At 36.8% G+C, this 25,664-nt stretch overlaps 1 protein-coding gene across 1 annotated transcript in view; it reads right to left on the bottom strand.

The window, feature by feature from the left end:
- The window catches only part of LOC109112229 (gamma-aminobutyric acid type B receptor subunit 2-like), a 185,862-nt gene that overhangs the window by 116,631 nt on the left and 43,567 nt on the right, over window positions 1–25,664 (bottom strand). The window contains exon 2 of the mRNA XM_042776923.1: window positions 17,944–18,081. Within this exon, the coding sequence (XP_042632857.1) occupies window positions 17,944–18,081 (138 nt within the window). The remainder of the gene's footprint in view (window positions 1–17,943; window positions 18,082–25,664) is intronic.

The raw sequence follows: 25,664 nt of genomic DNA, 5'->3' as shown, positions 1-25,664 counted from the left end.
CATTTCACTTCTGTAATGTGATTTCAGAGTGAAACAGGATACAACTAGAAAAAAACAGCAACATTGTTTAAGAGCAATTTTTGAAGCACAATTATAAAGATGTTTAAAGTAACACCCGGACAATATAATGAGGTAAACAGAGTCCATTTTGATTTCATGTTGACAACAAGAGGGTTGCCTTTGCCCACTGTTCCTATCAGATCTCATCTTAATCAACTATGTCAACACTACAAGAGTGACAGCTGCTGTGAACACAATCATGGCTGCTCAAACCGCATGGACCGGCACAGCTGTGTAATCATGCTGCCGGTGTACAAGAACTGGCACATTTGATCTAAAACGGTCGAAACCTAATTTTAGGCAATGTAATATGAGACACTTGTGTGTTCTCTCCAGTCACACTGCTTTCCTGAGCACTTTTCCCGTGGGACAGCAGTGGAATTGTGATACCTTCAACAGCATTAGACTCTGCTCCTGCAATTCATCCAAATTCTTTTTGACAGTTGGTGTTTTCTTGGCATAGTGCTTTTGTGTTTTGTTGAGACTTAGGTGTAAATGTGCGGCAGATGACTGAGAGAGTCACATGCCTTCTGGTAGAGTCACATTTTCTCATTAAGACAGAGAGCTATTAATATTAAAACGGATCTATTAAATAATCCTTAGGGGAAAAAAGGGCATTACAAAATTGTAACTGAGGTACTTCAGTTTTAAACAGAAATAAATACATCTCAGTTACTTGTCTTTTGAGAATCAACTTTAAAAAAGACAAAAAGACACAAATGAGACAATTGTTTATGTACATTTGGAGTATCGCTACAAAAAGCATTTAGACAGCATCGCTGAATAGACTTTAGAGCTTAGAAAAATCTGATGACAAATTTGAGCTTATACAGGAATCTCTTCTATACTGGAAAAACTTTTTATTAAAGACTTTGAGATCTTGGCAAATCCAACAAAGTTTGACACTTCTCTTCTAAAACTGGACAAAACTGTCAAAAATTACAGTTTATTTTTTTCTAAAGACAAAAATCTGAGATGTAGCCAGTGTTATTTTAGTATCACTGAGATAGTATTACAGTTACTATTATACCTTTTTATTTTATATTTAGTTTTAATTTTAATTGTAGCTAATGTTTTAATATTTTGTTTTTGTCTTGTTCTTTTTTTTTTTTTTTTTTTTTTTATACTCAGAATGCACTTCACCGAGTCGAGACGGGCCCGTTTTGCCATTGCAAATAAGATTTCATGAGCACTGTGGTAAATATGTCATTCCAGGCAAAACATTTGCCCATGACAGTTAAAGATGATAACATTTCCACATGCTATCAACTGAAATGTGCAGCATATAAAGATCTAAATGTATATCATTAACCTGAGCGACACAGCAGAGAGGTGAGCTAAATTGTCCAGTAAATAGTCTCCAAACATAGTCTAAATGGACCATTAAGACAAACGTAAACTACACAAGTCAATATATCATAACATTGCATGTTTTTATCCTAAATGAGATATCATGTAATGTTTCCATTTCTCCATGTACTGCTCACTGAACACTGTTTATTTGAAACTTTCTTGGGCCATAAAGCATCGACGCAATACATGCACAGAATATTAAACTAGCAATGCAGTAGCTTGCTTAGCTAAGAACTTCATTCACCATTTTTGGCTTTGAACCAGATTGAGAAGCAGAATAAATCTACTCAGGCTCGAATAACTAGCAAAAGAAAAGAATGGCAATGAAATTAAAAGAAAATAGTGCCATTCAATGTCTTACAGTGTGAGTCTTGTCTGGTAATAACCCATCACAACATTTCCTACCCTGATTCCCTCTAGGGGAAAAGGAGGAAAGCATGCAGGAATTAGCCTCGGATGCTACGGCGTGAAAATCCAGCATGATAATTGTGAACGTGTGTGTGTTTTACATTCAGATACAGCTTAGAGGTGGGCGGTGTGTGTGTGTGTTCAGCATATGGAGTGGACTCTTCCATTATAATACAATTTTGTCTTGTCTCACTCTCACTCTCACTCCTCCACTGAATAGGAGTTTATGTTACAGATATTAGTGAGCTATGTCAGACATTAAACTGGCTTTTATTGATCCTCGGTTTCGATCCAGCAAAAGCACTTTTTTAATGGATTGTAATGGATCTGCACTTTGAAGTCCATCCCTTTGCTTGTTTTCCTCTCTTTCTCTGAGATGTTTTTTGCATGAGAGTTTAAAGAGTCTTTTTGGTTGCAATCAAGGCATTTGCCTTGCCTGTTTTCCCAAGAGTCCATTCCTTCAATCTCCTCCACAGTGAGTCTAACGGGTAGTCATGGAAGAGAAAGAATGATCTAGAATTAGTCTGTTGAGTGTGTGGGCTGAAAGTCATTAGTAATTGCAAGTATCGTGTGGTCATCACTGCTGTGTCGCTCTACATATAGACTATGTATATTTAGCAAACACAATCTGCCTTGGCAATTCTTTAAATGTGAACTCTCTAACTTATTACTATTTGCAATTATTCTTATGCCATTTTTGATGTTAGACTAAGTATCAAAGTGTGTACAGTTTTTTGAAGCATTAGCCCATCTACAATATTATGTACAACATCAGAGACATAGAAATGTTCACAAATCATCTGTCCTCTTTTTAATAACTGGCTGGAATTGCTGGTGTCATGTAAGATCCTATCGTCTTCTTCAGTGTCTGATTAAATTATTCTTTTAACTAATCAAGCGGGTTATTTTTAAGCAGTTAGCATTGTTAGCTTGCTAACCGAAGACTGAAACTGAAAAGGGCAAGTATTTAATTTTCCTATTTAACTTCTGTAATAATATAATATGTGACACTGGACCACAAAACCAGTCATAAGGGTAAATTTTTTTGAAATTGAGATTTATACATAGTCTGAAAACTGAAAATAAGCTTTCCATTGATGTATGGTTTGTTAGGATTGGACAGTATTTGGCCGAGAAACAACTATTTGAAAATCTGGAATTTGAGGGTGCAAAAAAAAATCTAAATACTGAGAAAATCACCTTTAAAGTTGTCCAAATGAAGTTCTTAGCAATGCATATTACTAATCAAAAATTAAGTTTTTATATATTTACAGTAGGATATTTACAAAATATCTTCATGAAACATGATCTTTACTTAATGTCCTAATGATTTTTGGCATAAAAGAAAAATCATCATTTTGACCCATACAATGTATTTTTGGTTATTACTACAAATATACCCCAGCGACTTGAGACTGGTTTTGTGGTCCAGGGTCACATATGTTATTTAAAAGACATGAATTAGCATATTTTCATAATTAGAGCTAAATACCCAGGCACAATGATTTTCTATCATTTGTAATCCGGCATTGAATACATTACAAATAAAGAGCTGTCTTAGCCAATGAAATGGTTCCAAGGGTGAGTGGATCTTGACATCAGAGTGATACCAGAATATCTATATATACACATACACAACCATGCAAAAGTTTGGGGTTTAAATAGAAAGAAGGAATTAATACTTTTATTGAGCAAGTATGCATTAAATTGTCAAAAATGACACTTTAGACTGTTACTTTGCTTCAAAATAATTCCAAAGCTTAAACAGGAAAAAGGGAAAAAAAAACTTAAAAAAAAAACAGGTTTTAGAACAACTTGAGGCCGAGCAAATGATGACAGAATATTCATTTTTAGGTGAACTATCCCTTTAAAAAGCTCAGTTTTAGAGACATCTTAAAACTCACTGTAGGATGTGACATGTTGGGAAACAAATTTGGGAGAAGCTTTTGACCTTTTCTAAGTCTAATCTTGCATCAGATGGCAGCCCTGGCACTGTGTGGCAATGGCATTCTGAGGTGAATGATGACACCAGTACCCACAGCGTGAATGAGGCCAGTGCATTCCAATGACCACAAGTCGCTGTTTCCCCAGCAGACATGAGTCAACACATTGTCATATGTCCAAACCCATCTGGGGCCCTTTTCACAAACACGTCCAGCACTGTAACAGGCTCAGGCTCAAAGATCTTCTAACACAGTAGCCCAGTAGCCACAGGGAGTGAAAATGGACCTGTTTGCTGCAAGACAACGTGGTGTGTAACTGTTGCAACAGCATCTCTGCTATCTGAAACTGTGGAACAGCACACACATATGAAAGAAAATCCTGTGCATGATGGCAAGCTAAAATTTGCAATGGTCCAACCTTGTGCACTTTTTACAAGGCATTATAGTCACACTCCAAAATATAGGGATTGAAAATACCTAGTTTTAGTCAATTCTAAGTTAGCATCACACGTATCATTAGCAGAGAAGCCTCTCCCAGAATGCACTGCGACAAGCTCATTTAAAAAAAAACATCAAAGATGGTGGAGAGAAAAGCTGATTTTAAACAAATCTCATTCAATACTAAAAAGTATTTTTAGCAAAATGTATTTTCTTTAATTTATTTTGCCAAAAATGTTTACATGCTAACATCAATGTCTACTGAAATCAACTGTAAATGAAGTCTTGTGACAGATCACTTGACAGTAAATATTACATTTATTGTAATTAAAGCACATTTATTTTGGAAAGGCAATGATCACAGGCTCCATTTATCATGGAATTTCCTTGTTCAAAGTCCTTTTTCCACCAGTAAATAATTCATACTGCAGCTCTTCAAAGTGATGCAGAAAATGTGACCCTAAATAAAAAAATCCCAAAGCCAAAAAAAAAAAAAAAAAAAAAAATCCAATACCAGAACAAGGCTGAAAAAATATGAAACCGGATCTTTCATCCATGTCTACCGCACTTACATTTTAATAATACATTATCTCAGTACAGTCAGACATCATCAGTGGCCTTTTTCTTCTCTGTTTTTTGTTTTTCAAGCCTGTGAAAACCATTGCTTTCACATGAAATGCCTTCTGATTTGACACTGAATTTCATGAGGTCTTGCGCATGTGGTACATCCTTCTGCTGTTTTACAGAGCACGTAATCATCACAATAACCAGCCATGTATATAATACTCATTTGTGTGATAGCGATGTCTGTAGTTTAGGGTAAATGCTGTGGTATTGAGAACAGAGCACAGGGCGGCACAGCGGGGAGGCTGCTAATGTGGCTAATGAGTGTAAACTGGACACACTGCTCTCAGACTGAGTGCAAACTCACAGCGAGATATCACTGCTGGGAGCGCCTGTAGAAATAGTGCAGCTCACATATGTACAGTCCATAAACACATTCTCATTCCTGTCTATTCTGATTCTTTGCTACTACTGCCGCAGTGGAACCTGGCTCCTATAAAGTTCAAATGAATGGCATTAGCAACCTATGTTACTATTTTAATGTAATGCATTTTCAAGTAGTCAAGACCAGCTCATTTGAGTCCAAGTCAAGGCCGAAACAAGAAGAGGATCAAGTCTGTGTCCAGACTGAGTTGAGGCTTGATTCATGGTCTTAGTGTTGTTTCTGGTTCGCGAGTCCAAATCTACGAGTTATTTTAGTATTATTTATGTACTATTATAGCATTTATTAATATTTTGGAGTACATTCTATTTTAAGATATAAGGTTTTTATTTTAATTTTAATTTTAGTAATTTTTGTTATGTGCTTTTGCCATTTTTATTTTTTATAATTGATTTTTTTTCAGTTTTAGTAATTTTAGTACTTTTACTAATTTTAGTAAGTTTCCAAGGCAACATTTATATTTTTTTTGATTTAGGTTTTTAAACTTTTCATTTAATATTTATGTTACAACAAAAAAAATATCAAAATTTCTTTCAGTTAACAAAAACTATTTTTTTAAGTTTTAATTTTAATTTTAGTAAACAATAATAACACGGCCAACACCATATTTTCATGGTCGTCTTGGCTCCCAAGTCATTTTTTTTCTTGTCATAGACATCATGTGGACTTGGTCTTGAATTGGATTCACCCCTCTTCTGATTTCGGCCTTGGCTCACACTCAAATGAGCTGGTCACGACTACAAAACTGAAAATGAGATGTTTAACAAAAAAACAAATACAGGGCAAGACTTCAGTTTTCACACAATGAAACTCAACAGAGTCCAAAACACCACTGGGACTAGACCAGATTCAAACCTGTCTCCAGTTTCAGCACCACAGTGCAATGCACCTTGAGTATGTTTGTGACAAAAAAAAGTATGACTACTAAATATATTCTGTACTTTTCTGTGACCTGTTTCACAAAAACATGTATTCAGTCTTCTTTTCACTAGCGAGTGACAAATTACTAGTTAGTGAACAGCAAGTTAGTTTAACAACTGTGTTTAAGCATTTAGACCGACTCATTTAACGTACAAAATTAACCAACGTAGAAAATAAGCAAAGCCACTCATGAAAGCAGTACAGTGGATCTGAGGAAAATCTTGTTTTGTTTGCGATCGGGAGATGTGCATAGTGTAAAAGTGCACACTAATTGGCTTTCCTCAGCGCATCTCTTCTCTTCCTGTGGACTGACTCTATCAGCCTGAGAGACACTCCAGCCCAAGACTAAAAACTAAAGGTGTGGCCCATTCAACAAAATATTCTAAAAAGTCTACTGTTCATAGCACAGCTCACACAGAAGTGACTTTCAAACAAGCCAGCTTTTTGCTGGTCAACACGGTTTGATCAACATGAACATGATCAACATGAACCCGTCATGTTTATTGAAGTTGCATCAAATTGTTGACTCATGATTGCTAATGATAATATTAACACAACTTAATTTGGGAACAACGAGACACACCTGGAATCAAATTAAACAATTAACATGGGAAAACTAGGTCAGGGCAGGCAAATGGAGAGGGAAAACACAGAAAGAGTCCAGGGGCTTGACACATGCATTATAATGCATTAAGAATACATATATGATGCATTATGAATGCAGGCTTCATCTGGTGTTATAATGCATCACACTTTTAAAAGTTGTAACCACAAACAGGCACATACTGTAATGTACTGTAATTGTTGTTATGATTATTTATCAGATGATACATCATAATATATAATATATACAGCATGCATGCATTATAATGCATACTGTAGACAGATACAGGCTTCACAGAAAGTGTTACCAAAGTCTCATAAGCAGTTTTTCCCTACAATAACAATAGAGTGGATTTGGCTCAACATGACTCATGCTGATTAGTCTCACTTGACTGTTTATGTGAAGCTTCTAGTGCTGCACTAACAGATGCAGCTCTTCATTTAGGTCATGCTCATCAAATGCCCCCAGCAGCCCTGCAAACAGCCCAACCTGTGATTTTATTTAATTTTTTACTTCAACTTGGAGCGCATGAAATATGGATAGTGAACAAGAAAGGGTTTGACGTTAGCTGAGCAGCACACAGCAGCAGCACATGTTTTATTTAGGAGTTTACTATGGCACTCAGAGGAATTGCAGCAAAACTAGCTTTACTTTTCCAAAAGAATAAAACAGTGATGGTGCAAAAGGAACCACTTCTTGTTCTGAGATTATCATGTGAGTAAGAAGAATACAACTGATGTTGTACAGTGTTCATAAATGAATATGAATTGCCGGGCTGTTCATAATTCTTGCTTGATCACATTCAGCCTCCCATTGGATATTGCTCAGTGTTGCATCAAGGCTGCTTGCGATTAAGCAATTACAAATCTGTTGTCTTCATATCATGTCCACACTAAGTGAACACAGATGTCAAATGGAATGAAGGGATATGTTATGGACCTCCAACAGTGGCTGTGTCTGTGAGTTGTTTTGCTTTCAGATATGCCAAAGTATTTTTTCTCACACCCAACAGAAGCCGTTTTTCAGACCTGCATTCTGTTTTAGTTCAACAGAGAAATCAACATCTGTGATGGTGGTTGCTCTAAATTATAAGAGAAGCCATTATTTCTCAAAATAAGGGAAGCGGGATCCAACACATTATGCTTTGAAAGGTTTATGTTGCTATAAAAGCCCTTTCTGGCACACACGATCTATAATGGACATATAACTTGCAGATAATGAAATATTCACTACTAACAGCTAATTGATTGACAAAGGAGGTCCACTTTTGGAGCAGACCACTTCCAAGACTTGTTGGCAAAGATCTTTAAATCCATGCCAAATCCTCCATTTATAAAATAATGAAAAGTGGCCTGTACAACATCTACGTTTCTTCAACCTCGGGCACTTCTCCCATGCAATCATTTTTTCATTTTTGTTTTTCCTATGAATGTATTATATTTATAGATTTTATAGCTTTTTACCCTTGTCCAATATGTAAAACTATCAAGTATTTCTTCTTTCTTCTTCTTAATACAGTATTGTGTTCCAGATTTTCAACTTTAAATTATGAATTATAAATCTAAAAAGTATTTATTCTTCTTCTTCTTAATACACCATCAATACGTCGACACATTCCAGACTTTCAGGTTTTAAATTGATTTATCAATCTATAAAGTATTTGAAATGTAAAAATTCATAGTTAAGAACTGAAAGTCCGGGACACAATACTAATATACACAATAATACATTAATAATAATAATAATAAATATTTTTTTAGATTGAATAAAATTTAAGTCTGGGACAAGGGTAAAATACAATTAAAAAAAATATAAAATCTATACATAAAATACATCCAAAAGAAAAATAGCGAAATTAAATAAATATGCCATTATATACTTTTTATGATGTATTATGTGGTGATGCGAAAACAACAGAAAAACCAAGAAACACATCACTAAATGTAATTTGCATCACAAAATATCAGAGGTGGAAATTATGTTGTAAAGGAAATGATTTACTGATGAAATGATGAAGTCACAAAATGACAGAAATCTCCACTGTAAATATACTAATGATGTTGTTAACAGACAAATGAATTCACTGTAAAAAAACAAAAACATTATCACACATGAAGCCATAGGTGAAATTTCTGAATGACAGGCTCATTTCTGCTCCTTTTTAAAATTATTTTTCCTGCCTGTGTCTTCCTTCGGGTAGTTTCCTTCCCTCCTCTCACACTTTTCGTTTTGGCCTCTAGGAACAGAGCAGGCAGAGAGAGTGTGGTCCTCTCACTTATACCATTCTGGGGCATCATGGGACATGAGTCACAATCAGGATGTGTGAGAGTTGCTTTTGTATCTGTTGTTACATAAATCTGAGGGCAGATGGTACCCACAAACTGATCACGGCAACCCCCACAGCGAAATGTGAGAGGTGTGTATATGTGAGAATGCACAGTTTGAATTCCTCAGTGCTCAGAGCAGAATCTCACTGGTTCAACACTGAGCCGGCATCGTGTTTGACATGGACTAATGATTATTGCCTGCATTGTTTCAAGTTAAACTCATTATGGATGGAGCAGCTGAGATATTCAGGTTATTCTACAACTCAGCCGGCTTCTTTTATTTCCTGCTCCCAGCAAATGTGAAAAGGCAGGTAACATACATTTAAATAAACATCACACAGAAACAAAATAAATAATTAAAGAAACAACGTAAGTGTCTGGCCTGCCAGTTTTAATACTCAAAAAGCTGTCATTTGTGCATATTCCCTGACTCACTAAAAAATGAAAACAAAAAAGGGTTTTTTGATCGAATACCAAGTACTATCAAGGCCAACAAGCAGAATCCAATATTTCTGCAGTTTCTAAAAATAAAAAGAGGTAATCAAGGTCAATTAACAATACATTTGAAAACCACTATTTTTTACATTTAATAAGTATAAACGCAAATGATAAGAGTGTTTTCACTATGAAGTGAAGTGAAGTGAAGTGAAGTGAAGTGAAGTGACGTGTGGCCGAGTATGGTGACCCATATTCGGAATTTGTGCTCTGCATTTAACTCATCCAAGTGCACACACACAGTAGGGTACACACACACACCGTAAACACAACCAGAGCAGTGGGCAGCCATGTCCATTTTTTATGTTTTTGAAAGAAATCTCTTACCAAGGTAGCATTTATTTAATAAGAAATACAGTAAAAATAGTAACAATGTGAAATATTATTAGAATTTTAAATAACCGTTTTATATTTTAATATATTTGAACATTTAATTCCTTTAAAAAATAAAGCTGAATTTTCAGCATCATTACTTCAGTGTCACATGATCCTTCAGAAATTATTCTAATATGCTGATTTGTTGCTCAAGAAACAACTTTTCTTAATGTTGAGCTGCTTCATATTTTTGTGGAAACTGGGATACATTTTTTCAGCATTCTTTGATGAATAGAATATTCAAAAGAACAGCATTTATTTGAAATAGAAATATTTTGTAACACTATAAAAGTCTTTACTGTCACTTTTGACAAATTTAATCCACCCTTGCTAAATTAAAATATTAATTTCTTTAAAAAAAAAATACATTATTTATATCATTTATAAATAATCACAAAAAATAATCATTTAAGAACTTTTAATATGATTTACAATAATTGATATACAATAACTATATATAAAATAAAAAACTACAGTAAATGTCACCTTTAGCTTCATTGTTATTTAGTGGGAAATAACTCCAAATTTGTTTCTTCTGTCTATGTTATGTCTTCTAGAAAGCATCACTCTCTGTATCTAAATGAGCGCTGTGAGTATTGTTTCTGTTTTTTGTCTGTTTGTGACTGCTTGTGTCTTTTTGCATTTCTTCTTGTGTTCACATAAGTGGAAAGAGAAATCATTCCATTTAGCTATGCTGCTAATACACTGCATCTCTTTCATGTGAAAGAGCTGCATCAATTAAAAACCATACTTAGCTAATGATTTTCAATGAGGACTGCATCTCCACCCCATCCCTAGTTGCAGGCCCTACATTGTGTGCATTCTCTGTCATGCTGCAAGTATAACAGATAAGTCTCAAATAATAATCACGCAAAAAAACTACGATTCAAATGAGACAATTGATGCATGAAACCTAATTCACGTACACACAAAAAAAATTCAGGCAAAAAATAAAATTCTCTCAATATAACATTTCACAAATGCAAAACACAATCCCTAGATGCACAACTGGCCCCTTTGACATTTTACAATGTACGAGTGCTAACAAATCGTCATTTACTCGAATCCACTGTTTGTGTGTCTGTGTTTTTGAGACTTTCCTGGAGAGCTCTTTCCCATGTAAACGTACTCTTTAGGAATCAGGCTGCGAGCTTCTTCACTCCTATCATAAGCCACTGACGTTCAAGGAGGAAGACGGCGCAATATGGATTAATTAGAACGGAAATTAAGCACGTCAGTAATCCCATTCAGTAAAAGAAATGGACACAGCACATGGAACTCGAGCAAGTGAAAGCCCGAGCAGATTTTTAGAACTTCCGTTTCTGACGCGCTCAAACTAAGCTTGATGACGTCAGCAACCTGTCTGACAGATGTAAATCTCAAGTAGCTACCAAAAATGCCATTCAATCGCAAGAGACGGCGAGCTTGAGCGGGGAGTTCTTTGGCGTGACTGGGCAGCAAGTATCTCTGATTAATTATTGTATAGATTTTAAAATGTAACGCCAGGGCTTCTATGGGCTTATCTCTTGACGTCCCCCCGATTGCCTGCGAGCTTCTGAATACTTTTTATGATGATGGCTGAATGGTAAGCTCGCACTGATTGGCTGAGTACGACAGACCCATCAAGAGAGCTCTGAGGAAAGTCTCAAAAACACACACACACAAATCGAGGCGTAGTAAATCAACGTTTGTACATGAGACACTCGTACATTTAGCATCCAAAGGTTACAGTTTATATCTCGAATTGTGTTTTGCATTAAATGTATTTATGAATATTAATTTTATTTTGCGCATGTGAATTGCTTTTTGTGAGTAATATTTTTTTTTCACGCAGGGGAATTTTTTTTGTGTGTACGACAGGAATCACAAGAAAGATTCAAATTGTGAAAATTTTTTGCACCGTGAACCACAGTTGAGACTAATCTGTCTCCATAGGGAAGCAGCATATGTAAACCTTTGGGAGTTGGCTGTGTCTCCATCCTGTAGCTGACTAAATCTGCTGATCGACATTTTCTGGCACAAGCTCGGGCTGGGAGCAGATGAGAGGCTGACCTTACAGACATACTGCATGGATCTCAATAATACCAAGTATCTTTCAAGCGCAAGAGGGAGACGAACTAAATCATAGAAAATAACAAAAAATACCTATCTCCAGGCACTTCTCCTGGCCTAATTTTGAGGCTGTGACGCTCACTGTGACGGCACAGACTATCAAGAACAAAAAATAAATAAAGTAATACACACAAACTTTAACAACAAAAATTCAAATCAACAAAATATCAACACAGTTGACGAGAGAGCCGTTTTTGAAAGAGACAGGAATCACAGCAAATTTACAAATTAGCACCACAGTTTATGTAAAGCAATATGCCTAACCACAACATTTTTGAGGAGCTGTGTGGTTTTACTATAATCCTTGGAGGAGAGAGAAAAATGAGGATCACCTCAAGCAATTCAGACAACAGAGAAAAATAAAAACCAAAACTGTAAGTTTTGACCACAATCATTTGACAACCGAGTATCAACTCAAATGTCTTAGATGTTTATACCTTAGAATGAAACTGAGTATTAACTCAAATGTCTCAGAGGTGTATACCTTAGAATAAATAAAAATAGTCACAAAAAGGCAATTGTTTACATACAGTAAGAGTATAGATCTATTAAGTTTGATGAGAAATGCTGAAATTCCCTAGTGAAAAATAAGCACAGTTTAGCATACTTTTGAGTACTTATAACAGAAATAATATATGTTAAATATACTTAAGTGCAAGTGTTTTCAGACTCTTAATTGCATGTTACATACAAGCAAACTGAACTATATTTTACATTTGTATTAAATGCAATTAGATGATCTTAACAGTGATTTTGACCCATTTAAGTAGGACTTAAGTACATCTTTCTATTAGTTCTATTGAAATGTGGTTGTAGTGTTCTGCTGAATGTACTAACAAGCATTTATGCTAAACTAAAATAAACTTTGTCATATATGTCATATTAGCATTTTTATTACACATTTGTAAATATGAAGTTGCAAATTAGTACATTTAAAGTTTTTAATAATAATTAACAAACCCAGCGTTTTTGCACCATGTACTGTAAGAAATAATTCTGTAAAATAACAGAAAGAGTACTAGCAGCTCATTACCGGGACATTATCCATTAATTTTACTGACATTTTCATTAACTCTAAAACACAATGCAGTGTAAAATTCAAAATACAGGTAAAAAATAAATACAGAAAATTCCTTCAAACTAATACAGTACATTGTGCACTAATTTACGGAATTGTTTAGAGCACATTAGGGCTGTCAAAATGGCTAAAAGACTTAATTCGAATTTTGTACTTAAATATGATCAATATTCAAATTATATTCGAATTTAAAAGGCATAATTTCAGTTAGGGGGAAAAAAGATTTTGGCCACAAGAGGGTGCATTGAGCAAAATATTACTAATGCATGTTTATTCAAAGCAATAAAATAACATGACTTTCTGTGGAAAACTGCATAATGTTTAAAATAACTTTTATAAACTGAATAAAATTAAGTTGTTTAAACAATTATAAACAAAACAGCAATGGGCCGAAAGCCAATCACACAGAGTACTTTTTTCATTTAAAAACATGAGATGCAGTAGGATGGGAAAAAACCCGCCATAAAATCTCAAGACATGTTTTTTAAAAGTTGAACTTACATTAATTTTACATGGCTTTCTAAACATGCGGCTCTCTTGTGCGAGATAGATGTCCCTCTAGAAAATGCGCAAAATATGTGTTCTGTGTGAATGGCTTGTCTGCATCGATGTTCTCTTTTTCCGCAATATTTTGAATGAACAATGCAGCAACCCAACAGCTAGTGGGTTCAACTGGATAAGCTAACAAAAACATTAAAATGACACCACACTTACATCGTCTAATAAAGCCGCCTGATGCACACTTAAAATGTGAATGCACTGTTTTTGCATTCAGATGTGGATTTTTATTTTAAGTTTGAAGAATATTCAAAATTCAGATTTTTATTTGACAGCCCTAGAGCACATATTCCCAAACTTGCATAAACATATGTGAATGGAAACCATTTTAGGGTTGCTATGCCTTTTGAAACTCCAGCAGAAGCCTACATTTGAGATGAAGCATGTGAGAAGTTAAGATCTCTTTTGTGATTGTTCTTTTTACGGGTATGCTCATTTCTCTATCAAGGGAGGTTTGTAGTTACTTGAGCAACTAAATGTCTAATTGCATCTAGGCATTGCATATCAATAGATTCATTATGCTTAATATCATCTAATCACATTTATTACGATGTTGTGAGCATTGTTATCTTTATCAGAGCTACAATGGGGGGCATTTCAACATTATAATATCTTCACAAACAGCACCTGCGAGTCCGGCCTGCAATAAGGTCTCCCTATTAGTCACATAAGAAAAAAAGCGTTCTCCCGTGTTTATCGTTTTCCCTGCTATACGAAAGATCACTATCACACGAGGGCACGATATCATCCAAGCGCTTAGGGAGAAAGGAATGTCTCAGCTCAAAATAATCATTCTCTCACAGTCTGGGTGACATTCAATTTGATTCAAAGCACTCAAGTCATGTTAATATCTCTGCACATTGCAAGCACTGATGTAAGCCACTTCATAACAGAGGAGCCATTCAGTGCCACTGAATGCCAAGTGATGATTTGAGAAGCACAAAAGAAGCTCAGCACTATTTAATTACACAGGAGCAGAATGCCTGTGGAAACTGACATCCTAACAGATTTCAATGGCTCTTGAGGTCAAAAGTTTACTCTAGAGCTGTTTGCATGTTGGCACATCTCTGGAGGTTCCAACACGTGTATATAATTTAATTGGTGAAAACACAACTGCTCTTGTTTTTGGAACCGTCTGATGCTTTCATTAAATGTAATTACACAATCCATCAAGCAACCGTCATTTCAACACCATCTCCCATTCTCATTAAACATATGCCTTAAATTAAAAATAAGGGTACAGAATCTAAGTGTTGACGTGTGGTTTTGATGAAGCTGGAGAATGCATTGCCTCAGTGTTCATTTTGTCTGTTCTTATGAAACAGATCAGCAGGTGTGACTGAGGAATCTCCAGACGTCTGTGCTCTGGCCCTCCTCTGCTGTTCTCCATCCAGACTCATAATACTGCAGCACGGCCAAGAGGAGGAGCGCGGAAATGGAAACGCTGCTAGATGAGCGTAATGAGGTGCACCTGGTGCTCACTGCTTCATCACTGTTTCAAACTGATTTTTCATCATGAAAGAGATTCCAGCAATGAATGCATGAAGTGATCCTAGACCCCTAGGTAGGGTTGCAGCAGCCATTCATAAGTTCCCAAATAGCAGTTTCAGGCTCCCAAAATGTCGTATCCGTCTGGACGTATTATATATAAAGCTAACCATGTCTCCGTGTGAACATGCTCTAAGTTTAATGGTGCAATGCAAAAGTATTTAGTAGTGCAGAAGTTGTAACTTAGTGCCCCTTTGTCAAAAATAGTCTAAGCTGTAACAAACACACAACTGGTGCAACTAGCCCTGGACCTGCTTGACTTATCTCATCCCCCATTTCCTGCACAATGAGGAACCCACATCCCATTTTTTTTTCATACTTCTTACATGGGCCCAGTCCCCTCCCCTTGTTTGTTTTATTATTTTGTCACAGGTTTAAAAGCCTTTTTGAGGCATGTCACTGGTAATCCCATTGTGGATGTGTTCGCTTCCCATCACCCTGGCTAATTAGAGATCTACTCATCTGGTGTTAATGGGAGATTAGTCCACAAATTAGGACTTCTGTAAGCTTATCCTCAGGAAGGCATGCCGAGTCCAAGTCCACAAATATATTAATTACAGAAATGGCAAGATTTTTTCCCCCATTTATGATATTTCCTTGACTCATTCACTGTCAGAAACAATGTGGAAAAAGTGTACCTTTAGGGATACAACAGCTTGTCACTTGGGCAGTACCTCAAAGGCACAGCTTTGTACCTTATCTTTGTACCTCATCCTTACGGCTCGTTTCCACTGAGCACTACGGTTCAGTTCAGTACTGTACGGTACGCAATTTTTTCAGAAGTTGTAAATGCCACCAAAATAGTGAACCATACCACTTTGGGACCCTTTTTTGGGACTCTTCCAATGGGGCAACTTGCACAGTAGTCCAGTACCTTAAGGGTAGAGCTAGACTCACTTCACAACGTTGACTGGTTGACAGAGAATCGTCACTTGAGCGTGCTACAACAGGAATGACAACACAAGGGGAAAGAAAGCGCCTCCTTCACTCTTTCCACCATGCTGCTCATACGTGTTGGGCTTGTTCACATCAGAGTGCGAAAACACAAAAAAATATAACAGTGTATTTTATATTTGTACATTTTCACACACAGACAATGTTGCAATTTCTTTTTCACTCGCACGTCAATCTCTACTTTCTGACATATGCCTATCAAGTAAGGGTACTGTTGGCAACAAAACGCAAGCCAGATCAGGATGTACCATCCCAAATCATACAGTACTGTACTGTAGTAAACCGTAACGAGCCATTAGAGTAGTAATATGTACCCATGTAAGGCATTACTATGAACCTTTAACCAGTAACAAGCTGTTTTATCTCTAAATTTTGCACATTTTTTTCTGAGTGTGTTGATGTCTTCAAATTTTGTTCAATGTGCTATTTTAATGTGTTGCATTTCAACATTTTATTACACTGATTAATCAACAGAAAAATTAAAGGGATCATGTCATGAGTAATCTAACGTTCTCTGATCTAAATGAATTCATGATACTATGAAAAATAACAATGTAAGAACCCAAAAATTCACCCCCGGAGAAATTTAATCTGCACTAAAAAAACTTATTCAGAAACACCAAGGGTTGTTGGCTTGCCAAAAAACTGCATGTTTAATTCTAAGTGAAGGTGAAAAATAGTCATAAAAAGATATACAACCCTCTATGGACACCTTGGCAATTGAATCGCCATTGGCTAGTAAATTTTTTAGTTTATTCATCAGACTGATATATGTATGTGAAAATAGTCAAGAGTCTCCAACTCACACATTGGCGAGTAAAATCTGACAATTTATTGGCCATTGGCTTTTATTTATTTAGTCGCCCAGAGTTAAGATTCAGTCGCATATGCGAGTGATTTACTCGTAATGTAGAGGGCTGATATAGTATTACTGTTTAGAGCAAAATACTTAATACTAATTTCTAACATTATGTGGGTGTTGGGGGAAAACAATAATAATGAAAAAATAATGGATATCCTCGTTTTAAAGTCACATATTTAACCCTTTATCAGCTTTTTTTGGCTTTTTGTCCATATTTTCGACATACACAAATTTCTATTAATCTCATGGAAACCAGCCACTTTGGAGGAACAGTTTTGGAAAATTGCCAGGTTCTCTTGGTGAAATGTCAGCTGGCTTAGAGACTGACCACACATCTGCCAACACAAAAGTGAAAGTGTAGGAGCCCGGAGGAGATTCCTCAGTGGAATTCCTTTATAGTCCGCCATGCCTCACATCAGAGAGATTTTAAATACATAACTTCCTCGAGCCATATGTGCCGATGGCAACCTGAGAGTACTACTTTTGTCAGTGATACGCTAATACACAGATTAGAGATATCAATGGATATTGCAAACAAGAGGGGGAGACAGGCTTAGAATAACCGAACACTGACTTCCTGTTAAAGTGTTAATACACTAAACACCCCCTCGGGTCTGCTTAAAACAGAGGTCTTTGGGAATTGTGCAATTTTTTTCAGTTTTTATCAGCATTGGGATTAAATTTTTAGCCCAGCTTTGCCAACCTTTTGATTTAAGATATCAGTATTTATTTATGTCACAGAGGAAGTCATTAGTGCAAATATGTGGCATGAATTCTTCAAGTATGAGAACTCTCTCATGTAAACATTGCATTTTGAGGGAAAAAGAGGATTGTTAATGATTATGCAATTTAATAATCACATTGCAGGTTTTATGAACCAGATACTGGCTATGTCACTAACCTGCACGAGGTTCCACCCCTCCAACGATTCAGCAATGATTGAAGTCACTGACGGACACACTCCTCCAAAGATCATCAAATGTTTCGGACCATAGCAGATTGCATCAAAGAAGGCCCGCAATCCCTTTGCGTTGTCACACTGAGGAGACAAAAAGGGAGGAAAATAAAGTCAGAAAAGTCTATAAATATACATAGAATGGTAATGTCAATCATAATTACATCAGCAGCCGTATTTGCTCTCAATTCATTCACTTAGAAAGTGGGTTTCAACCTTGAGAGCTTTTTCTTGATTTATATTCATCACATACAACCATACTGTATAATCCAAAATCAAATGTATGTTTCTTTCATATTTTAATGTATTGGAAGAGTGTAAATGGGAAAAAAACATGGACCTTAAATTTCTGAATGTGAAAACATGTCTGATGTACAGGAAAGCCTGACTTCTGCGGCACTATGCACCCATTTCATATCACTATGGCAACACTCTTGGCAGTGTAGAAGTGCTGAAGGAAAGAAAAGATGTAGCAGGGCTATTGATTGTGATGTGAGCCTCTTACTGTTTTATCTTTGATTTTGTGATGCTGGTAATGATATTTCAGTCCCTGGTAAACACTTCCGGAGGTCAATTAACAGCAGTCAGCTTGACCTGACTCACATCCTGGCCATAACCAGAAATGTCTCTACATTGCACACAGTGACCCAGTCAAGAATTTCCTCTTGCCTTTTGCCTTGCTTGCTAAAGTGTCTTCTTGAATTGTTTTAACCAAAGAATTATTAAAAAAATAAATAAAACTTGTAAAATATATTGGTTAGAGGCAAAAATGTTTTTGAGCGTGCAGATTTATTAGGAGACCCCAATAAATAAATATATCCACATAATATATGTGTGAATATTGTGTATATTTATTATGTATATATAAATACACACACATACAGTATATATAATTTGAAAATATTTACATGGATTTACATGTGTATATTTATATTCATATAATTAAAATATTTAATATATAAACAATATATTTTTCTTAAATATATACATGCATGTGTGTGTGTTTATATATATAATAAATATACACAGTGTACACACATATATTATGTAAACAAAAACTTGTGACTATAGTTCCTGTCCGCCGTGCTGCTGAGTGGTTTGCGATTGTAGCTCAATGTAGCTCCCTTTTTGGAATCTCTCTCTTACTCTCACTCTCTGTTATTTAAACTGCTAAAATATAACTTAATTCTCACCATTTTTCTGATATTATCAATCAAACTAATTTGGCTGTTAGCTTTTTAACATAAACCACTGGCGCAGTGCGTTAACATTCCGTTAGCATGTTAGCTTGTCATTCTCGCCTAGCGTTTCTTCTCTCTCTCTTGCTCCGCTTTTCACCAAGTTCATCAAACAACAGTGGTAAGTCAGAATTATTCAATAATCACAGTGAGTATTGGCTTCTTCTCATGTGCACTGCTTGCCACATGTATAGTGTAGCCTTCTCTGTCAGCTGCGAAGGATTCACATGTGATAAATGCAGGGAAACATAAAAAAACCTTCCCGGTTTTTCTCAATTCCTCAACATATCCAATAGCTCAGAAAAACTTGGTGTAATAGAAACTATAGACTCTCTCTTTTCTAGCACTTTAGACATGGTCACTTCCTTATGCTTAAAGAAGATTAAGGAAAACAGTCCGACACCATGGGATAACGAGCACCCTAAAGAAAGCAGCCTGGAAAATGGAGCACAGCTGGAAGAAAACAAAACTAGAGGTATTTCATATTGCAAAAGTGGCAAAGTACTTCTTCATACAAAAAAGCCTTAAAGGGGTCATGAAATATAAGAGGTCTTTGTACCATTAAAACGTCCTGCAAGTTTCATAGCTTAAGACGTCCTCCCCATTATAAACGAGCCATTTATTTAATCAAGCTCTAAATACAGCTCGTTCTGGATCCATGGTAAGAAGTGACGTCACCGTGCGAAGTGACGTTCCAACCATTTGCATATGACCGCCTCCACCACAAGACAACTACGCTCATTTCGTATCCTTGTTGCGCCGCGCGCCTCACAAGTGTTCAGTCGACGGACAGCGAGTGGGTCTGTGTACAGGAAAATTACAATGCCACGCAGATGTGCTCAAACATATAAGGTTTTTATCATTGCAAGAGCCATCGCTTCGAATGCATCACCCGCTACTAAACAGTTACGCTCAATCCACAAATGTTCTGGCTGGGGGTGTTAATAATTGGTCCATAGGCACTTTCATTAGCCAATCATAACAGCGGGCCTTAACACTGAACTCTTAAAGGGGAAACAACCCAAAAACAGACTGTTTGAATCAAAGGATGAGAAAACAGGGTGGGAAAATGTCATAATTCACTACATTTTAAAAAAAATTAAAAAAAATTCAAAAAAAACTGTAGTAATACTATAATTGCACCTAGGGGACCATAATAATAAAATAAAAAAACCCATGTCATGACACCTTTAAAAAATATATCAAGTGATTAGGCCTGGGCAATTTTTCCGATTTTATCAATTGATTCGAATTCAATGTTTTGCCACGATTTTATTTTTTATAAATCGAGGAATCATGATTTTGAATAGAAATATTACCAAACGTTAGAATTAGACACTTTGACAATATATCAATGTTTACAGTAAATAGAAAAGAATGATCCAACCACATGTCGGTGCATGTTTGTTGTTTGTTAGTTTGTTGCCATGGTTTTTGATTAATTAGTTCTACACCTGTTTCTGTTTCTCCCTGATTGCATTCCTATTATTTAAAGTCTGTGTTCCCCTATGTTGCTTTGTCTGCTATCTTTTGATTTATGTCTGGTTGTGCACGTCTCATTCTGTGGATCATTTAAAGAACTCTTTTGGAACTGTATTCCTTCGTCGTCCCCTTGTGTTCACTCCAGACCATTACAGAATAGCAGACCGTCAAAGTGAGTAAAATTAGCGGCATTTTTCTTTCTTTATTGTTTTGTTTTTCCCCACTCCCGGGATGGATATTCCAGCCATTCAACTCCTGTGCCTGGAGCAACAGGACCGTTCGCTGGAGGACAATACCAGGGACTTTTTAGATCTGGTGTGCCTTACACACTTCCCATTCAACATCACCAGCCTGAGCGAGCGGTGTAAGCAAATGGTCCCGTGGAGGATTTAGCTGCTTTCGTGGAGTTGGTGCTGGAGAGAAATGGACTGTATTTCTCCATCTGCCCCACCGATGAAAACATCTCCAGGCCCACTCATGAACCAGAGACCAGTCAGCCGTCATCTCGCTGCACTGAGCCCACTGCAGACGGAGAGCATGAGCCCGTCGCGACTGAACCAATCATCGCCACGGAGCCTGAGCTTCAAGCATCGTCTGACCAAGTGTGTGAGCCAGCAACATTGTCCGTTCCCGAGGGCGTTTGGTGGAGATCGAGGACTTGGAGGGAAGCCCCGCCCACACTCCCGTGACTGAGGGTGAGCTGCATCTGGTTTCTGGACTGTATTCAGAGGAACTTATGGACATCTTTAAAATGGACTTAATAGACTGGTTTGGAGAAGTATTACTCTATGCCCCTGAATCTCCTGCGGCTCCACTGGTTCCGCCCAGCTCATGTCCTGCTGTGTTCCCACCCAGCCTCCCACTCCCTCCTCCTCTGTATCAGCCAGCCTGTCCATCAGTCCTGTCTTTGCTGCCTCAGGAATGCCCCTCAGCTCACCCTCAGCACCCCATGTCCGGTGAGTCGGTTGCGCTTCGGCACTTCCTGTCACCAGCTACCTCGGGGTTGGAGGATGCCCTGTCTCAGCCTCCAGCCTTTGAGACCCAGACTCCACCTTGGCCCTCCGACCAATCGGCTCCACCTTGGCTCCTGGCTCCATTGTCTCCACCGTGGCCCGTCATCCCACCAGCTCCACTGGGCTCCCTCATCTCTCCGGCTCCGCCTTGGTCAGTCATCGACCATCCGCTGCCTCGGGACTCCACTCCTCTGGCTTCACCTCGTCACTCCGTCCCTCTGGCTCTGTCGGGCTCCTCCTTCCCTCTGGCTCCTCCTTCATCCTCTGTCGCTCTGGCTCCACCACGGTCTTCTGGAGCCCCTCCTCCGCCTTGGTCACCTGAGCCTTCAGCTCCGCCTTGGCCCTCCGGATCGTCGGTATCGCCCTAGCTCTCTGTCTGCTCCTCTCCATCCTGGGCTCCTCATCCATCAACTCAGTCTCCGTCAGTCGGCCCCCTGGTGTTGTTTCCCTTCTCCACCATGGCTCCTCCTGCCGTCAACTCCACGGTGGGCCGCTTTTTGATTAATTAGTTCTACACCTGTTTCTGTTTCTCCCCATGATTAAGTTCCTAGTATTTAAAGTCTGTGTTCCCCTATGTTCCTTTGTCTGCTAATGTTTGATGTATGTCTGGTTGTGCCCATCTCATTCTGTAGATCATTAAAAGAATACTTGTGGAACTGCATTCCTTCGTGTGCTTGTGTACACACCAGACCGTTACAGACGCTCTGTAAAGGACCATACTTAGAATGTATCACTAGGTGCCATTCACACAGAATGCGCTTTGTGTTGACAAAGATGTGACGCTGGCAGTGGAATAGGAAAAATGCAGGAAGGTGGGAGTTGCACTGAAGTTCTTTTAACTTGAGTGCCACGTTTTTAGAATGCCGTTTCATGCATGAGATGCTGCAAGAGATGCGAACCCAACAGTCAAACGCGTGTTTACATAGAGAAATAATGGAAAAGCACAATCAAATAAAAACCTGTAAAGAACTACTACTGTCTGTAATTTCATGTTTGCATCATGGTGACATCATGCTAAAAGCTGCTGTTCATTGTTTTTAGAGAGCATTTATAGGTAATAGTCTACTGGTGTTATACATTCAGTCATTTTGAATTTGAATTATCTTAACTTTTGATATCTGTTTAAAGCATTTTCCTTGTATTATTTCTGAACATATGCAAAGATATTTATAGTTAACAAGTGATTTGTTTAACATTTAGATCATGTTGAGAACTTCATGTGTGGTGCACTTAAAATAGAAATTTCTTTAACTAGAGGGTTAATAAAGAAAAAGCTACTTGAATCATGTTGTAGTTACATTTTCAAGTTGATAAGTTAAAAATCGTAGAAATCAAGAATCACTCAAATGTTCTGAAAAAATCTAGCCCTAGTTGTTGTTGTTTTTTTGTTGTGTTTTTTTTTGCCATATAGCACAGCCCTACAAATGATTTAATAAAAAAAATTGGAGATATACTGTAGATATATAGTTTTATTAATAGTATTATAAACATGAACATACATTTAAATATATCTATGTTTGTGTTTACATAAATAAATATAAATATAGATACACATTGACACATTACACATTAATTATAATAAACCAAGCAAAATATCATCTGAAATGAGCAGCTTTGATATGATGATAACTACTTTGTTGTTCCACGGGGGGGCTACAATTCAAGGATTTGGACTCCATTAGACTTGCCAAATTTAGGAACTTTAGACAAACACTTTTTTGCCTAAAATAATTGTGCAACTTAATCATCAAAGCTCAAGTTCTGTTCAAAATCTGCTGTTCAAAAATCGGAGGTGTCATATGACCCCTCAGGTTGAACCAGCAAGACACTTCTGTTTCCAGTATGCCTTTGAGCATTTATGTGAAGGCTATTTTTGGCTTACAACCAATGATGATACAACAGACGTTCTTACACAAGCAGTGCATCTCTATTTCTGACACTCCATCATACTTGGTAGTGCTCACTAGCCAGTGAGCTTCAGTGTCAAAAATAGAAGTGTTGAAAATAGACTGTGGCGTATGAAGAGCAGGAATATGAGATGAGGCACTGCAGGGTGAGTCGATTGAAGTTATGCTGTTCATAACGCTGAATAAAACAGCAGGCTTTTAAAAGAACTCATCTGCATATTTCCTCCATATTTACTTAATTCTGGTCATCAGTAACCACAAAAACACGCTTTTCTTCTTGTCTGGAAATTTCCTTGTCTTGGAAATTGTCCATTCTCCAAAAAATGCTAATAAAATTCCAAGATAACAGCAGGTGTAGAAATAAAAGTTTTCAGAAGTGAAATATGCTGTAAGAATTGACCGACAGACAAACGCCTCGACAAATTAATGACTACTGTGAAAATGAATCACTGTAACAACATTTAACTAGACACATCATCATCAACAGTCAATTAAGTTTTATTTCAACCTACTGACCAAGACTAAGCTCTAGCTACAAATACCATTCCTGAACATTTATGCTGAATGAAATTTATAAGGCGCACATCCATGATCTGCAGAGCAGGCTTTGGCCGAGGTAACTGAAAACAAAATTCTGGTGTTCATGTGACATTTATAAGGCGCACATCCATGATCTGCAAAGCAAACAATGACAAGGCGCACATCCATGATCTGCAGAGCAGGCTTTGGCCATGTTGTCATGGGAACACACTCCTCACTTTGAACACACAATGAAGGAGAAAGCAAGGCTGGCATTGATAGATATAGCATGGATTATTTGCTACAATCATGATGCTATTAATCAACATTCAGAAGTAACGTTTGAGGGTTTAATTTTGGACGACAATAGGACACCACCACAACATCATCGCAAACTATTTTAATGAATATATCTCATCACTAAACTTGTTAAAAAAAACATAAAACTTAAAAAATGTAACATAAACATTTTTAACAACATAACAGCACTGGATTATAGTCACTAATGTATGTAAGGAATATTCTGCGTTTGAAAAGCATAATATAATGGCAAACCTGTAATGTTGATCATCACAAAAACAAAATCTTTTGGATGATTTCAGCAGTCAAATACACTGGATAAAATAACACTGATTAGAGTTATTTTAGTATCTTTTATATACTTTTAGTATTTATTCATATTTTGAATTAGCTTTTATTTTTGTTTTCATTTTAATGTTTTCATTTTAATTCTATTTCAAGTTATTTCAAGTATTTCAACTTTTAGTCGTTACTTTTGATTAGAGGTCGACCTAGTTGCTTATTAGCATACATATTAGCATATTGACTAAACTTAACAACTACCTTACTATTAACAAACAGCAAATTAGAGGAGTTTACTGAGGCAAAAGTTTATTGAGTAGTTAATAGTTAGTTAATAGTGAGAATTGGTCACCAAACTAAAGTGGGGCAGTTTTTATATTATATTATATTATGTTATTTCAAGTTTTAGTTAATTTTAATATTTCAACTTAATCCTTTCAGATGATTTTTTTTATTTTTAAGTTTTTCATCTAAAAGTTAAATTTCATTTTATTTTAGCTTTCTTTCAATTACCATAAATGCTTTTTAATACTTGTAGTTAATGATAACACCAGGTGCTATTTTTAGAAGCTTGTGTTTCTGACTCAGTTGTGCTCATGTTCTGTCTCGTCATTGTCTCTACAAGTAAACTGATCAAAAATTAACTTGTCCATCTCAAAACCTAAATTTCATGTCCACGTATTTATGCATTTACTTCAGTGTAAAAGAGTGGGAAGGTGGAAAGATATACATTCAGCTGTAATTATCATAAAATAAACCACTTACTGAGATAGTTCACCCAAAAATGAAAATTCTGTCATAAATTACTCACCCTCATGTCATTCCGAACCCATAACACCTTTATTCATCCTCGGAACACAAGTTAAGATATTTTTGATGAAATCCAAGAGCTTTCTGACCCTCCATAGACAGCAACCCAACTGAAA

The sequence above is a fragment of the Cyprinus carpio genome, chromosome A19 (assembly GCF_018340385.1).
Source record: "Cyprinus carpio isolate SPL01 chromosome A19, ASM1834038v1, whole genome shotgun sequence".
NCBI lineage: Eukaryota > Metazoa > Chordata > Actinopteri > Cypriniformes > Cyprinidae > Cyprinus > Cyprinus carpio.
Note: the sequence above shows the minus strand (reverse complement) of the source record. Positions and strands in the feature narration are given on the sequence as shown.